Source organism: Myxocyprinus asiaticus, chromosome 25, assembly GCF_019703515.2.
Source record: "Myxocyprinus asiaticus isolate MX2 ecotype Aquarium Trade chromosome 25, UBuf_Myxa_2, whole genome shotgun sequence".
NCBI classification, from domain to species: Eukaryota; Metazoa; Chordata; class Actinopteri; order Cypriniformes; family Catostomidae; genus Myxocyprinus; species Myxocyprinus asiaticus.
The window spans coordinates 46,285,001-46,303,684 of record NC_059368.1 but is presented as its reverse complement, the minus strand read 5'-3'; the positions used below and the strand labels follow the sequence as shown (position 1 = coordinate 46,303,684).

Below are 18,684 nucleotides of genomic sequence, written 5' to 3'. Positions count from 1 at the left end.
ACCTGTCCCTGATTCTGCCAGAGGTTAGAGGTCAGTGACTCTAATAATGTCTTCAAGAGTCATGTCAGAAATGCCAGACTTTCTGACTTGGGTGCGTGTCAATTACAGAATGATGGCATGAATCAAATTCATTAGATTGGATGCATTTTGTGTACCTTTGATGAAGAATAGTGATAAAGCTTGACAGAAATTCTACTCATTTAGCTGCTTTATAAGGCAACAGGTTGGTGTGCCAAAACTACTTTTCCCATTATGCACTTTGAGTTATTTAAACATAGCATTAATAAAGATAAAGCATTATAAAAATATTCATTTTGTTGCATAAGAGCCAGAAATCTTCCTGTCTTTGTCACTAAGGTGAAACAGAGAGAAAGAAATATGAAATTGCTTAATTGTATTTATTCTGCTAAAAATCACATCACTTCATAATAACAACTTCTGAGCTCACAAGTAGGAACTTCCCAGGAGAACTTCCAAAATATGTTTATATCTAACAAGTTGATATTTATCTGTCTATATATATATTTAATTTTGAGTACTTTGGTGTATTATTGTATGATTGCACATTATTATTTGGTGTATTATATTTGAGAAGGTTTGATTATACTTTTAGCCATTTTCACTGAAAGACATTCATAATATACTGTATTTTTCAACAGCATAGTGGTCATAAAGAAAGGCTGTTATCTTGGTAGTTTTATCTGAATCTATGCATTTAGTTTTCACAACATCACCAAGCAGTTTATCAAGAGGTCAGATGTACCATCCACTTCATAAATGACACACAAATGCAATAATTAATGAGCAGTTTATTGAGTCTGGGTTTTGTGCACAGTGTTCTCTGATATAATAATTCATTCATCAACAGCTCTAGTTAAATCAACCTTAATCATGTGTGATGCTTTGGTCTTCTCTCCTCTCAGTCCTGCCAGATAGACTCGTGGTTTTGGTAAGTTACTCTCCCTGTCTCGTTTTGTCTGGCTGGAGGCATCTTTAGGGAGGAATGTCTGTGTGCTGTTATGACGTCTCATGTGACTCAGATCGGTCTGCATGGAGCGTGTCACTTTATTACGCAGATTTGCCTAAAACCGGGAGACTTTTTGGTTAAATTCCCTTCATTTTCAGCACTTTCCATGATACAAAATATGGCCAATAAGTATTTATTCATTTGTTATTTTTTTGGTGGTGCTTAACCAGGAAATGTGTATTGTCAACCTCAAGAGATCAAACTATCCACTTTATGAGTTGTTTTATTACCTATTCATTTTACAGTATATGGGGTTTAAAATGTTAAATACAGTTTAAAACCCTGTTTTGTGTGAGTTTATTTTCTAGCAATAAACATTAAATAAACACTGAAATGGAATCAACTATGCCAGAACAGGTATGATTGTAACAGGGTTGCAAATTTAGCCAAAATGGAGCTATCATACAATAAGGTCTAGCTAGCTGGGACCAAATGTTGGTTTGTATTGTAGTTATTGATAAACATTTATTTCTGTTAAAGCTCAAGATGCTTCAGTCTGGACTGAGAGATCACATGTGCGTTTGAGTTCAAACCTCTCTAGTGTGTTTACTCACCAGTTTGATGGCTTTTCTCCGCAGCTCCCACTCATTCCACTCAAAGGACTTGACGATGTTGGTCTCCAGAGGGTGGATTTCTGTTTGTGTGCAGCTGTCACTTTTACAGATGGGTTTCACCAGCAGTTTCTGCCCTGACTGCATCTGAGATAACAGCAGTAGTGTTAACACTCTAAGGTTATGGTAAATCACACATTTCACTGTACAGTGTATGCATGTGTGAGTGTTATAGATTGCAACAGTCTGGTTCCGGAAGTAAAAATCTCATTCACTTTCACCATAGAGAAAGTTCTTTTTACTTATAATGTATAAACCTTACTAGACAGTCCTATCATGAGATCTGAGGTTGTTAAGCGATGGACTGGCATTTGCATCTGTAGAAAACAGAAGTAAGAGTGATTTCAGCTTCATTTTTAAAAATGCAAATGTAGTAGCTGCAATCCTGGTGAAGAACTACACTACCCATAATCCTGAAGACTGATCAACCAAGCAGATAAGTCATTGCTGCCATGGAAATGGAAGTTGCGGCAAAAGTGCTCAGCAGCGACCAAGCCTTTGCACACCAATGTTTTCAATAATTAATAGAACTTTGTTTTTTCTAACCAGGTTTCCTTGAATTCCAATAAAGATCATGTTATTTGAATCATGCTGTAGTTACTTTTTTAGTTGAGTTCACTCCTAGGTCCTTTTTTTGTGCCATATCACTCTACTCACAAGAATCGTTACTCACAAAACAGAATTGCAAAAATAAACAATGTTTTCAAAACAGCTTTGCAAATATGCCCCTCATCTGCATAATATAGTCCCGCCCCCAACTCACGACATTGGTTGAATAATCTTGTTGGGGCGGGTCTAAATGAGTTGCTCTAAACAAACACAGGAATTTTATAGTGGCACAGAGACTAAGCGTTTACAGTTTTCGAGAAAATGAACCCATGAATGACACTTGTAGTTGTCTCTGCATATTAAGCTGGGTTAGAAGTATTTTAACACTGACAAAGTTACATTCTTCAGCTTTATCAATACTATAAAAATTGTCTATAAAAACTTGTTAAAAGTTTAAATATTAAACCATATAGACTGATGACCATTAGAATGTAGAGTAAAACTAACTTATTTCATTACTGGCTGTCTTACTTCACAAGGCACTCTAACCAGTCCTGTTTCACATTTTGTAGATCAAAGAAAATAGGGCCCACTAAAATCTATTCGGTGTTGGGCGAGATACTCAGAAATGTAGCCAAGGTACCAACTACTTGAAAGAAAGAATTAGCTAAACCAAAACTGACAAGCTGTAAGCTAATAGAGAAAGCTGAGCCCACTACAAGCTACATGACTAAAGTAACTTGCTTCATTTAGACTACTTATTATTTATAAATACGAAATACAAAAAAGAATCAGATGCAATTTGATTTTATGCTTATTTATAAGAAAACAAAAACATCTAAAAATGAATGGTAATATCATGGTACTTTGATAGATACCTTGGTACTAAATTCTTATTATATTCATATACTATATTTTCATTGTCCTCCAAGGAACAAGGTACAAAGAATACCATAGTACTGTCATGGTACATGTAATGTCAAGCCATATTTATGAGTTATGCTTTTGTTAGCTGATCAAAATAAAAAATAAAAAGTGTCAGGTCAAGAATTAAACCCGGGTCTTTGACACGCTGAACAGTGCAGTTCAGTTGCAGTCGCATCATGAGGTAACTCTCTTATTAATCACTTATGCATTGTCTGTGCTGAAGGAAATTATGCGAGCCAAAGTAAAGCAAAATTAGTTCTGGAAACAAGGACAGTCAGTATTGCAAAAACCAAGCTCTGCAATGTCATCCTGGTACCTCAGAATATGGTGTAACATAGGCGAACTCATGATGGAGCTGGAGAAGTTGGATGAGCTCGGGCGATCTCTTTGCTATCTCTACCACAGCTGCTATATACTCATCTGCTTTAGAGGCAAAGTCATATGCAGCGCTCTTGTAGCTGAACGCATAGTATTTCTCCTTGTGTTTCAGGACACCAATATTTGGATTACCTGAGAAGAAGAGGCAGTCGTTACGATAATAATTATAACAATTAATCAGCAGCTGCCAGTTCTTCAATTAACTAAAGCAAATGTAGTTCAGCTATGCAAAACAGTTTCTGACATTAATGCTAATTAAATTGATGACATTTATAAACTGCATCTGTATACTGTATACATTTAGTGTCATTTCAATGTATTGTTTGTATTGAATCATGTGACCTGAATTACCATGTGACTTGTACTATTAAGATGGCGTTTTTACTTGCATTTTAAGTCTAAGGAAGAGCTGAATGGCTGGATATGTCACTTTTATTTACTTTTTTGCAATACATTTTTGGATCCTGCACCTACATTTATATAATGTAATTGTTTGGATTTTTCTATATAGTTAGATTCAGTTCCTAGAGAAAAACTTGTACCTGGGACTAAAAGGCCGTTCTTCTTTACAAGGGTGTACCCACAGACCCCCTTATACTGCAGTGGCAGATCGGCAAAGTTAGCTGTGACCTCTGGGAAAATCCATTCACATGTACTCATCTCTGACACGTTGATACTCTCTTCAGAAATAAAAAACAAAAATGTTTATATGAAATAATGATTATATGGTTGAACTGGGTGAATCTCATAAAGCCTGTCAAGAACATGCCTGGCTCATATTTCAACCTTAAATCCAAAAGAATAGTAACAAGAAATAATTTGCAAAAAAAAAAAAAAAAAAAAAGGGTTAAAAAATGAAGCATATTTTAAGACCATTTGGATTTTTTTGCATTTTCACCAGGTCAGTCATGCATTTCTGATTGGTCAATCGCGCCATCCAGTGGTCTGATATTTCTGACAATATCAGAGATAATTAAAGCTAATAAAATAATTTCAACTCAAATCAATATTTCATGTCCATTTATTTATTAATTTGGCAAGCTGGATAATGAGCAGTCAGATGTTCATTTTTGTAATATAAACAGCTCACAGTACGCACACGCAAAACAAAAGTGGAATTCAGTTGTTAAGAGACTCTGCTGCTTACCAAATAAATCATTAAATGGGAATGAAATGGGAAAATTCCTTGTGTAACTTAGTGTAACTTGCTTGGCCAATACATTTAAAATCAGATTCTGATACTATTACAGCAATTGAGAACAATAGAAATTACAAACTCAAAAATAAATCATCCATGTACATTTCCTTTTTTCCCCTCTCATAATGGTAATTAGAATTGTGAATGAAATTGTGCTCAAGTGTCATGAAAATATTGCCACAATTGTAATGGTCCTAAAATAGGCATTCTTTTCTTTATGCCAAATATACTTATTTATCTGTAATTTTTTCTTTTCATTTAGGGGTCAAATAAGACCTGGACATGTTTTCGCACATATTTAGCATTCACCATAAATGGTAGTAACTACAAATGAATTTTCAGATGACTATGGGACAACAGGCTTTTGTGTGTTTGTTTGTGTCTCACAGGTAAACGGTGAATACCTGCTGTCCCAGAGGTTCTCTCCATGTCTGTTTGCACCTGCAGTCCCTCCAGCAGCAGCTTCAGTTGATCTGGGCTCAACAGAGACTGTGCAGAGAGGAAGACCCTCAGACTGGACACCAGGTCAGTGAGCATGCTCTGTAGTGCCATCTCAACTTCCAATCCTGCCCAGAGTTCAGCCAATGCTGTGAAATGAGGCTGACAAGGAGAGTGACACTTATAAATCTACTCTTCAAAACAGTTTGTGTTCTCCACTAAGACGTGATCAGATGATCACTAGTGTACTGTAAAAATAAGAACGTTTCTGTAATGGACCAAGTAGTATTTCTTATCATAAATGAATAGTTTAATGTGGTTAAGCTCAAAGTTGTTGTAAAATAACAGATATATGCACAACTGTGACCGCATGTCAACTGAATTTTATATTAATGCATAAGTTCATATACAGCGGCCCCAAAAAGTATTTGAACAATGAAGTCACACTTAAAAATGTATGAATGTATTTGGATTATATAGCACAAATCAAAGAAAGTGGCATTTATTAAATAAAATTGGTTTTGATAAGTTTCAAATGATAAACCTATTGATTAGCTGTCAATCCGTTAAGATATGTAATCGAATTAATCACATGACATGTAGATTAATTCATCACAATTTATTGCATATACATTTTTCATATACAGTATATACATTCAAATACATTGTATTATTGTGGAGTACAAGTAAAACATTGATTAGACAACACAAAAAAAACAATATTTTGTTTGTTTTCATTCATTGAATATAAGCCAATCCACAGCAATCTATTTTGCAACAGAGTCCATCTGTTCTGCTTTCACAAGACTTGTTTTGCATTCCATCTGCACTATTTGTAATTGTTGCTACATGTACATATGCTTCAGACAAATGATTTTGGTGTCTCACTGATTTTCCACATAATAATTTCCAATATAAAGTATTGTGACACTTTGTGGTTCTCAAATTTTAGTGGAACAGGTTGATAGTAAATGTGAACTATAATAAATGACATTAAAAAATATGATCAAATTATTATAGAAATTATTTTGATATAATTAAGTTATATCTACTTCATTGTTTAAAAATCGTGTTTAATAGCTGAGTTCCTTGCGAACAACTACATTACCCACGATCCAGCAAAGACAGATCTGCCAACCAGAGAACTGCAGCCAAGAAGATCCACCAAACAAGCCCAGAAGCGACCGCCAATTCCCATGATGCACTGTTAATTATGCAATCAAGTCGCTCTCCCTACACTCTCCAACGACTTTTATATTTGTATATATCTGAATATTTCATATAAACATAAAGTACACTGTTTCTTATAATCAACAACCTTAAATCTATAGTTTTGTATTTGTGTATATTGATTACATCACTCGCAATGCTTCATGGGATTGTAGTTCATTCCCTAATTAAAGACGTTAAGTACACAGTCTTGTATCTTTGTCTGTTTGTCTGATTTTCAAATACTTTTTATGCTTCAAATCAAAGTTTGTTATGTTGTGATTCACCTCGGAGCTAGACGGTTTGACCAATTAACCTTTTCGAACATGAGTTTCTCCTGTACTGACGGATCTCCCAGCATGAGTTCTTTAATGCGCGCTGTAATTAATACAAATCTTGCATTACACTACACAGCAGATGCACTGGAGGACAGATTATATATTATTAAACATATAATGTGTTTTTTAGATGTTTATAATGATTGATTATGATAGACGTGATCGCGAATGCACTTTTTGGCTATGCACACCACCATATTTTCGTTGCAATGCAAGATGGGATTCTGAGTTTGTATCATTATAGAAGTATACAAAAGGAGGGGCAAAGCAGGTTCTAAAAACCTAGCACTTCCACTCTCCCAGCCCCGGAAGTGGTTGTGACGGACGGAATGGGAGAAGGCTCGAGTGGACTGACTAGTTTGTATATTCTTTGTTTTACGTCAGAAAACATGGTCGCAACAGTGCGCTCCGACAGTAACGGCTTTATACTTTTATTTACTGATTGTTTGAAAGTTTGTAAAAATTGTTGTGATATTGAAAAGACTATTTGAGCAGCTGTTCATTATGACAACCGCTTCAGTCCCTCTTTTGCATGTAAATAGCAGCACGAATGCAGATCACACCGGTTTGATCGTACACATCTGAGCCCAGCCTAGTGTAATCACACCGGTTTGACTGTACGTGCAAAAGGGTTTCATGACTTTTCCATAATGTTTTCAGTCATTTGGATTACTGGATAAGGATTTATGTATTATCTTTTATAGAGATTGCACTTACAAAGAGCGATTTCTAGCCAATGAAATATTTTATAGAAGCGCATCACTATAAATATAAATATCAATATATTCACTATAGAAATGTCCATGTCTTTTCAATGACTTTTTAAGATTTAACTCATTTCCATGACTTTTCCAGGCCTGGTAATCCCTGTTTTAAAATTCCCTGCTATTTCTAATTCCAAAAAAAAAGTCAGCTACACTGTTCTTTATCGGCATGTATGGTTCCATGAAGAACCTTTAACATACATGGAACTTTCCCATAGCACAAAAGGTTCTTTGCAGTAGAAAAGGTTTGTTAGACTATGAAAAGATTCTTCAAAGATGGTTCTTTTGAGAACCTTTCACTGCAATGACTGTTCAATAGCATAGCTTAAAAATCCCTTTTTGGAACCTTTATTTTTAAGAGTGTAGCAGCAGTGACCATTCAAGACTTCACAAACAGAGGGAAAATTCCTTAGTGAAATTACTCACAAAAACTTGGGCTATGGGCACTGCAGTCTTCGAGTGCACCGTGTCCCTCAGGAGCTTCATTCTAGCTGCCAGATCAGACTGTAAATGCACCACTTCCTTTGCACACAGGATAATGTCTGCCTGATGGAAACATCAGAATCACCAAATCACCAGTGGAGAAACTACAGAGAACTGCAGCAGCTATTCGGACACTTGGAATGAGTATACATTTACAAAAATAAAAACATTCATGTTGATTAGTTAAAATGTGGATGATCTTTGTACTGTTTTCTTTTGAAAAGTTCAAAAGGATTTGCAAATGATTGCTTTCTTTAATCTGATTCAGTTTTCTGGATCACTGTGATGGGGCAATGCAGTCTCAATAAAGAATGCCAAATGGCAGTAGTCTGCTGCATCCCTCACAACCTTGTGCTCAGAACCAACCCGCAATTCCTGTCCATTTATGCAAATTGGAAACAAATCTGGCACTAAACCAGTGCAGACAGCATGTGCAAATAAACAGCACTTTCAGCAGACTAATTAACTAACTGTTTAACCCACCAGTATGAGTTTGAGGAAAGACTCATGCTGTCGTGTGTTATAGAGAGCCTGTTTGAGCAGATCTGGATCGACAGGACAGTCACTGTGGTCTGTGTCCTGGTCCGAAAGCTTCTCCAGCAGGGCAGTGTACTGCCAGGCCAAGCGCTGAGATCCAGCCAGTTCGCTCTCAATGTCTGTGACTGCAGCTGGCAGTGCCTCATTCAAGAAGGCAGGCACTGCAGATGGGTACACACAATGAGAAGTGACCATTGATGCCAGTGTGTATGTGATAAATATCAGTAAATGTAACAATTTAGGAAAATAAACAAAGAAATCAGTCTGGTTCCAGAAGTAAAAATCCCATGCATTTTTTCATAGATGAATACATTTTTAAAGACAACTCATAAATCTATTAAAAATCTATTAAAATGCAGTGTCATGTGACGCCATGCGAGGTTCGGACGTGTGAACAGTGAGCTCTGCGCACTTTGCTAGTTTTAATACTTTTCATGTCATAAACCGGTGAGATTTGAAACACCCTGATCCTTAACAGTTCTAGCAAGACAATATGTCAAAGAATTCAAAATCCAGGGAGTCAATTTGGCCGGAGAAGTGAAGGAGATTCTGCATGAATTGCTGAACGTATCGTGATGCTGGTGAAGGTCGTTGTTGACTTGGAGGATCTTGCTGTAATACGTCGATCGATCACTGCCATGGAGACAAAATTCACTGATATGGTTACAAGAGTGGTGGAGGTCAAGAAACGGATCGATTATCTGGAGTCATCGGAGATGGAATTATCTGCTAATCTGCTAGAGACCAAAGTAGATTTGGAGTGCCTCTGTGAAAAGTTGGAAGACTTGAAGAATCATAGCCAGCGAAATCATGTCCGAATTGTTGGAATTCCTCAAGATGAAGAAGGTCGAGATATGGTGAAATTTCTGGATGGGCTCTTTCCGAGTCTGCTTGACATAACAGGCCATAAGCTAGAAATCGAGCGAGCTCACAGGGTTCCAGCTCTGCAGAGGGAGACAGGGCCCGATAAATTCTGGCCAAATTTCTGAGATCATCTGATAAAGACAGTGGCGGACTGGCCATCGGGAGAACCGGGACTTTTCCCAGTGGAATGGGCTGCGATAAGCTGAAATGGGCTGCCGCGTTATGCAGAACGGGCCACAAAACAGCACCACGATATATGGTGAAGGGTGCAGCGATATGCAGAAAAGGACAGCGACCCCCCCCATGTAAAATCCTGGGCCGATTTCTCTTCCCAGTCCGCCCCTGGATAAAGATTTAGTGTTACGCGAGGCAAGGAGTAAAGCTTGCTTGGAAGAACCACATCATTTTCTTGTTCCCATACTTTGCGAATATGACAACAGAGAAACGTGATCAATTCAAGGAATGCAAGAAACTCTTACATAAACGGAAGGTCGCTTTTTGCACTGATGTTCCCAGCCAAACTGAGAATAGATGCTAAGGATGGCCGCAAAATCAAACAGATTAAAGATAAATTAGGAAGAGTCATTGTTGTGTTAGGAGAAATTCAGGGGCAAACGTTGATTTTGGCTAATATTTACGCACCTAACGTTTATGATCAGGGCTTTTTTTATAGATCTTAAAGGGATGTTGCAAGCTGCTGGCACCCCTCATGATATAATATTGGGAGGAGACTTTAATCTTTTGATGGACTCAGTCCTTGATCATAGTGAAACAAAAGTGTGTAAACCCCCTAGAGCTACATTGACACTTCACAAGATCTGTAAAAATCTTGGTCTTACAGATATTTGGAGACTTTTGAACCCATCTGGTAGGGACTATACATTTTTTTCATCAGTCCATAAGATTTATTCTAGAATAGATTTTTTTTATATATCTAAGTCCTCATTTCCTCGGTTGTGGATTGCTCAATTGGAAATATCTTAGTCTCAGATCACATCCTGGTGAGTTAGAGGTGTTGAAAAAGAAATCATATAGTTGGCGCCTTAATGTATCCCTTTTGCAAAATCCTGAATTTCAACAAATGTTAAAGAGGTTGTATCTATATGGAGACCAACTGGTCCTCAGTATCCTCTGTGGGCGTGGCTTGGGAGGCACTTAAAGCGGTTCTTAGGTGCCGGATCATACAGTATGCCTCATTTATCAAAAAATCCAAAGCACGAGAACTCGTGGAGTTGGAAGGAAATATTAAAAGTGCCGAGGCAGAGCTGAAGCGCCGTATGTCAGCTGATGGCCTCAGAGAATTGATCTGATTGTAATATAGATATAATACTATTCTGTCGCAGAAAGTGGGGTTTTGGCTATTCAGGGCAAGACAGTCATACTTTGAGTTGGGGCACAAAGCAGGGAAGCTTTTGGCTAGATATATAAAGCAGAGAGAGTCTTTTTCTATCATTCCCTCTATCATTCCATTCTATCATTGAAATCTGCTGGTGGTGAAATATTTACCTCAGCCATTGATATTAATAATGCTTTTAAAGAATTCTATCTTGATCTCTATAGTTCCACGTCTTCGTCTCCTAATGAAGATATTAGAAACTTTGTGGAACCATTAGATCTTCCTAACTGACGACTGAGCAAAAAAATGATCTTGATTCTGAGATAACCTTGGAGGAGCTTGACGAGGTAATCAAGTCCCTACCTACTGGCAAAGCTCCGGGGCCAGATGGTTTGCCGCAGAATTTTTTAGATCCTATGCTACAGATCTGGCTCCACTTTTGTTAGAAGTTTATATGGAATCATTAAAGAATGGAAAGCTTCCACCAACCATGACACAAGCCCGGATCAGTCTGATTCTTAAAAAGGACAAAGATCCAAGCAAGTGTAAAAGTTACCGTCCAGTTTCCCTGATCCAGCTAGATGTAAAAATATTATCAAAAATTTTGGCTAACCGATTAAGTAAGGTTATGACATCTCTTATACATATAGATCAGGTGGGATTTATTTGGGGCCGCAGCTCTTCTGATAATATTAGGCGTTTCATCAATATCATGTGGTCAGTGGCGAATGATCAGACTCTGGTCGCTGCCATCTCACTTGACGCCGAAAAGGCCTTTGATATGGTAGAATGGGATTATCTTTTTAAGATTTTGGAATGTACGGGTTCGGGAGTACATTTATTGGTTGGATTAAGTTACTTTATAGACACCCTGTAGCAGCGGTACAAACAAATGGATTAATTTCAGATTATTTTACTCTGAATAGGGGCACTCAGCAGGGTTGCCCTCTTTCCCCATTATTGTTCTGTCTTTCCCTGGAACCGTTAGCAGCCGCGATAAGAAAGGAGGATGATTTTCCAGGGGTAGTGGCGGGAGGTGTGGCACATAAGCTTTTGCTTTACGCAGATGATATTTTATTATTCGTCTCTGAACCTACTAGATCTATGCCTTGCCTCCACAGAATTATGTCCTTTTCCAAGTTCCTAGGATACAAAGTCAATTGGGATAAATCCGAAGCTTTGGCTCTGACAGCACACTGCCCAGTAATGGCTTTTCAGCCGGGTGCCTTCCAGTGGCCCAAACAGGGCATTAAGTATTTGAGGATTTTATTCCCAGCAAATTTGTGTGATTTAGTTAGTTAATTTTGACCCTTTAATAAAAAGGTTTTCGAGCGATGTGGGCAGGTGGGCTTCATTACATTTATCTGTGATTGGGAAGGTTAATGTTATTAAAATGAACTGTATTCCAGAATATAACTACCTGCTACAATCTCTCCCTGTAGATGTCCCCCTTTCTTATTTCAAGCAATTTGATAGCATAGCGAAGTCTTTCATTTGGAATGGTAAACATCCCAGATTGCATTTTAATAAGTTACATCGACCGATAGACAAAGGTGGGCTAGGCCTACCCAAGATTTTATTTTATTATTGTGCATTCGGTCTCAGACATTTGGCTCATTGGTCGCTTCCACCTGAGAGAGCCCCTCCCTGGTTTTGTATTGAACAGGAAGTTCTTGCCCCTATTTCTCCATTGCAAAGCCTTTCCATCAAACTAATCAGAGAAGTTAAGTTACACTCCGTTATCTCGCATTTGCATGCGGTATGGACAAAAGTGTCCAGAATGTTTAATTTGGACATTTATTTAAATGTTGCTTCGAGCATATGGCTGAACCCAAAGTTATGTATTAATAAGTCCCCTTCCTGCTGGTCAGAGTGGATTGTGAGGGGGGTTAATACACTCTGTGACATATATGAGAGTGGAGTGTTGAAATCCTTTCAAAATTTGGTTCAACATTTTGGGATTCCCAGATCTCAGTTCTTTAGGTATTTACAGCTGCGCCACCTGCTCTGTACTATTTTTGGGAGTAGCATTCACCCCCCTAAAGCAGCAGACACTCGGAGTGGTGATTACTGCTTTTGGAAAAGGTCATGTGGCATCAGTCCCCTAATTTAGTGTCTGGGGGACAGAGCTTTTTTTTTGGGGGGGGGTGGATTTTTCCCCTTTTTCTCCCAATTTGGAATGCCCAATTCCCAATGCGTTCTAAGTCCTCGTGGTCACATAGTGATTCGCCTCAGTCCGGGTGGTGGAGGACGAATCCCAGTTGCCTCTGTGTCTGAGACAGTCAACCCGCGCATCTTATCACGTGGCTTGTTGAGCGCGTTGCCACGGAGACATAGCGTGTGTGGAGGCTTCACACCATCCACCGCGGCAACCACACTCAACTCACCATGCGTCCCACCGAGAACAAACCACATTATAGCGACCACGAGGAGGTTACCCCATGTGACTCTACCCTCCCTAGCAACCGGGCCAATTTGGTTGCTTAGGAGACCTGGCTGGAGTCACTCAGCATGCCCTGGGATTTGAACTAGCGAACTCCAGGGGTGGTAGCCAGCGTATTTTACCACTGAGCTACCCAGGCCCCCCTTGGGGGACAGAGCTTTAACTTCTGTCAAGAGATTATGAGAGAAAGATTTAAACTTGACATTGGAGGAGGGAGTGTGGACTAAGATTCTAAAAAACGTCAAGTCTACATCTAGAGATGCAAGGGTGCTTGTGCAATTTAAGATTTTACATAGATTCTATTGGACCCCCTCTAGATTGTACAGGCTTGGTCGTAAAGACACACCCACCTGCTGGTGATGCCAATCAGAAGATGGAGACACAACCCATGTTTTTTGGTGGTGTGTTAAGATCCAAGAATTTTGGTTGAAGGTTCAGAGTTTTATGTGTGACGTATTGCGTACTCAAATTTCATTGTGCCCCAGACTCTGTATTTTAGGCGAAGGGGTGGTCATCAATATAGGGAATAAATATGTAAAAAATTGGGTACTAACCAGTGTTATGATCGCCATTCAAGTGATTTTAAGGGGTTGGAAGTCGGATGGAGTGCCCGCATTTAGGGAGTGGTGCTCGGAGATGGGGAGGGTGGCAGCTTTCGAAGAAGGGGCATATAGAAGATTGGGGAATTTGGATTTGTTTGTTGGGAAATGGGGCAGATACTTGGCATTCTTGGAGGGTTCTCGGAATGGAGCATTGGAGAGAGAGGGGTAGTTGTTAATGTGTGTGATTATTATATATTTATTTTTTGTGTTGTTTTTGTTTTCTTTTGTGTGTATGTGCTCATGTGTGACCACAGGGGTGTTTGTTGAGGGTCGGGTGGGGTTGGGGAGGGGGAGGGGTGGTAGTGGGAGTAAATGTTGTATGTATGTAAATGTTGTTCTGTGTATATATGTTTTGCTTTTCTGTGTTCAATGTATGAATCAATAAAAATGTAAATCATTAAAAAAAAAAATCTATAAAAATCTTTAAAAAATATTGTTTCTTTACTTCTAATCAACAACTTTTAATCAATATTTTTAGAATTTAAATCATTTTTAATTCGATTACATCACTCTTTGTCTTTTTGTTCCAATTTCAAAAATGTTTTGTTTCAACTCAAAGTTTGTAATGTTGTGATTCACCTCGGAGCTTGTTGATTTGGTTAATGGCTTACAACTAGGGATGGCATGATGTATCAAATTTCTATATATATCTTGAACCAAAAAAATTCTGAACCATATCATGGCAAAACTCAATATTTCGAAATCTGAAACATTGTTTTCTGTCCATGTGATCATAAATGAAATGACCCATCTCACATCATAATCTCTCTATCGCTTGATTTTACCACTACCGTGCACAGAGTTCACACAAGGTCCTCGAAGTGCTTAAAGATAGAAATTAAAAATTATTTTTATCCCCTTTTTCTCCCCAATTTGAAATGCCCAATTCTCAGTAGGTCCTCGTGGTGGTGCGGTTACTCACCTCAATCCGGGTGACAGAGGACAAGTCTCAGTTGCCTCCGCTTCTGAGACAGTCAATCTGCGCATCTTATCACGTGACTCGTTGTGCATGACACCACGGAGACTCACAGCATGTGGAGACTCATGCTACTCTCCACGATCCACGCACAACTTACCACACGCCCCATTGAGAGCGAGAACCACTAATCACGACCACGAGGAGGTTGCCCCATGTGACTCTACCCTGCCTAGCAACTGGGCCAATTTGGTTGCTTAGGAGTACACCCTGGATTCAGACTCGTGACTCCAGGGGTGATAGTCAGCGTCTTTACTCGCTGAGCTACCCAGGCCCCCAGTAAAAAGAATGATTAATTTTAATCACAAACAGCATGGATGCTAAACAACTTTCAAACAGAGACTTCTCTCTTGTAATGAAAGAAAAGAAACACCTGTATGAGTCTGTACGTTAAACTCTTAAAGTGAGTACTATTATAGTGCTTGTTATACAAATGTAAAAATTATATTAATTGTAAATTGTACACCTAATTTCAAACACTGAAAGCTCTTTATTATATATACAATTTCAAGAAATAATAACTGATAGTATGCAGAATTTCTATATTTAAAAAAAACTTAAAATGTGATAATAAGAACCAAGACAAACAAATTATATATGTAAAAAAAATAATTCACATACTTCTTAAGGACAGGTTCTGTTCCGTTCTATTGCTTGTTCTGCACCTGATTAGTCTGATGTTGCCCACTATTTTTGAAGGCTTATTTGTTTGTGATCTTTTCTTATTGTGAAAGGTATATGAGAAACTCTATTATTCAAACTTTGAGCATTTAAATTGTGTATTAAATAACTTTAATTTGATGAGAAATGATAATGTGCATTTTGCACAAGCATTTAAAAAAAGTAAACGCAATTTTCTGCCATACTTTGTCATTTAAGTGTTATCATTTCGAATCGAGATAATATCAAATCATGAACCTCATATCATATATCAAACTGAATCATGAGATAACCATATCGTCCCATTCCTACTTACAACTCATTATAAAGAATTTTATGAAATCTCTATGGAAGAAATGAATGGGGAAAACACTTCCGGAACCAAGACATCTGAAAAATGTAACGGGCACTGTTGCACTCTAAAGACCATTTCAAGGACTGTTCGCAGAGCATGCGTTGCGGCTGACAGGCCAGGATGCCGGGCCGCTATTCCCCTCAAGTGCCAAGTCCCAGGGAAGCCGGGCCGCTTCAGACCAAGGAGGGCAATGCGTCACGGCCGCCGAGACCCCGCCCACTATCAACTGGACCTTCTTCACTTCACTTCCTTCACATAGCCATTTCCACCGCGAAGGCCCCAGATTCCCATTTGTTTTGGACATTTTAAATAAACGACACACCCTGTGTGTCCATCTCTTACTCACTCTGCCACACAGTGTTGTCATATTTTACTGCTTATTTGAAATATGTTCTTTGATCGTAATCTTGACCAACCATTTTGGAGATTTCGGTCTTTCCCCATTCAAGAAGATAGGAGCTGCACTGTCATGACGATTGTTTACATAGAGAAATTGCTGCCCAAACTGCCCAAGAGCAATCCAAAGATGGCCGCAGAGTGGACTGACTAACCTTGCAAAAGAGACTTTGTTGAAAGGATCCGGATATACGTCTGGACCATTCTAATTCATTTGTTTGGTTTACATTCTTGAAATGGTCTTTATGGCCAGTTATTTAGTTACAGTTGGTTCCAAACAAAACTAAGGCCGGATCCACCATTGCATGTTGCTGAGCAACACACAGACACAGACAAGCAGAGTATAACACAAAATTTAAGGTGTCTCAGTTCTGACTGTTATACTTCATATCAACCCTCTCAGAATGCTGCTTGTCTAATCAGACTAGAGAAGCAGAACTAACTGTTGTATAATGACAGATGAATAACGTCTCCGGGAGACACACGTACAGTTTTGTATGCTCTCTCCTCCCTTCCTGTTGTCTTTGTTGAAGAGTCGCAAGCCGCTGACGATCAAAGTGAGTTCACTGAGCTGCTGCTCTTTATCTTGTTTCATCAGAGACATGAAGGTGGCCAGCTCTGACTGAGGAAACACACTCTGCAAAGCCGCTGCAGCAAACACACACCATATACATTACAACACCTCAAAAACATTATAAATCAAATCCATCCATCCGTCCGTCCATCTTGTAAACCTAAGTTTCTATCTTGGCATCTTCATTTTAAATCCAGTAATTTTATTTTTAACAAATATTCCTACTTGGGGAGTCCCATTTTACAAACTTTTACATTGCACAGTATGTAAAATAGATAGATGTAATAGAGCTGTATGTAATAGAGCACCCCCCCCCCCCCAAAAAAAACATGCAAATGTATGCTATTTTCCAAAGTATGAGTCCACTTGTGAAAATGTTTCTATTTTGCATTTTTCTAATTTAAGCGTTTATTTTTCATTACAAATGATATCATCAGCATAACAGTTTGAGTGAAAACCTGATGATTACGATATAATCATGATCCTGCATGTGAATTTTCACAGAGCATCTTAAGTGCATTAATGAAAGAAAACCTGTCTTTTTGTACAAAATGAATTAACAAAGTTATTGTCACAAATGTGCTTATTTGATGACTGATCACGAATTTGTGTGGAATCTTAAATATTTCTCATATTATGTCACTGTAATCATTTAATCACTAGCACGCAAGCAACAGCGAGAGAGGAGCAGACTATTTTATTTATAAGAAGTTTTTCGCACCTGCATTCCAATCTACATCTTGATGTAATCCTTCATGATCATGCAGCGTGTTTTCATGAGCTGAATGGGAGACTAAACAGTATTAAAGTGTGACGAGACTCACGCTGCGCATGCAAGCCATTCGCGCATCACAAGCCGATCAACAATTTAGCCCCTTCGGTGAATCACACCTGCAAAATCCGAAAACTTTATTTCCAGGTTTCATTTCTATTTTTAATAGACTCAGAATTTTGAACCCCACCATGTGGGTTTATGTTTTATCTTTTATCATTTAATGTAATTTTGAGTGTGACCGTGGTTTAAGGAGGGTGTACCTGTATGCTGGGTTGGAAATCTCAAGGATTAATAATGGTGTTTTCCTTATTACATCACGTGTTGTTCTGAGAGCAAAAAGAAACAAATGAAACACAGAGTGTAGGCTGTCATCCGCGCAGCCTGACTGAAGCAAAGCGGGTGCGTTTACTCGCGCAATTAACCGAAAGTGAAGCGCTGCCGGCTCGTGATGCGTGAATGGCTTGTATGCGATGCACGAGTCTGTTGGGTATACTGCAGTCTCGTCACATTTTAACTTTTTGTTTAGTCTCCCATTCAGCTCATGAAAACATGAGGAATGATGAGGAAAGATTACATCAAGATGTAGATTGGAATGCAGGTGCAGAATTTATATAAATAAAATAGTCTATTCCTCTCTCGCCATTGCTGGCATGCCAGTGATTACCCCTCCAAGTGCCAATGCTGGCACACGTGCCATAGGTTGGCGACCCCTGTAACAGAGTATATGAAGTTTGGGAAATTATATATACAGTAGGTGAAACACCATACCCTAGCAATTAATTTAAAATAACATTTATATAATCTATCTATCTATCTATCTATCTTTCAATCTTTCATTCATTCTCTATCTGTCTGACTGTCTGTCTGTCTGTCTCTCTCCCTCTACAGTATCTGTCTGTCTCACTGTCGTGCTTTCTGTCTCTCTGGCTACAGTATCTATTTGTCTGTCTGTCTATCATTCTGTCTGTCTTTCTATCTGTCTGTCTGTCTCTCTGTTTGTCTGTCTATCTGTCTGTCCATCGTTCTATCTGTCTGCCCGTCTGTCCATCTGTCTGCCTGTCGTTATATCGTTCTGTCTGTCTCTCTAACTATCTGTCTATCATTCTATATATCTATTTTAGAGAACATTCAGTTGCAAGCCTTAAGATTTCAGGCCTAGAAAGTAATTGACTATGGTTAACCCAACAGCGAAAGAAAGGAGGTGTACTGGATTAAAAAATTAAGAACATTACAACCAAAAGGTT

At 38.5% G+C, this 18,684-nt stretch overlaps 1 protein-coding gene across 1 annotated transcript in view; it reads right to left on the bottom strand.

The window, feature by feature from the left end:
- Positions 1-789: 789 nt before the first annotated feature.
- cfap206 (cilia and flagella associated protein 206) overlaps positions 790-18,684 on the bottom strand; it is a 21,945-nt gene continuing 4,050 nt past the window's right edge. Inside the window, exons 5-12 of the mRNA XM_051655340.1 lie at positions 16,581-16,739; positions 8,406-8,620; positions 7,866-7,985; positions 5,095-5,290; positions 4,035-4,172; positions 3,431-3,624; positions 1,582-1,725; positions 790-1,082 (exon numbers count right to left, since the gene is read on the bottom strand). Of these exons, the coding sequence (XP_051511300.1) occupies positions 855-1,082; positions 1,582-1,725; positions 3,431-3,624; positions 4,035-4,172; positions 5,095-5,290; positions 7,866-7,985; positions 8,406-8,620; positions 16,581-16,739 (1,394 nt within the window). The 3' untranslated portion in view covers positions 790-854. The remainder of the gene's footprint in view (positions 1,083-1,581; positions 1,726-3,430; positions 3,625-4,034; positions 4,173-5,094; positions 5,291-7,865; positions 7,986-8,405; positions 8,621-16,580; positions 16,740-18,684) is intronic.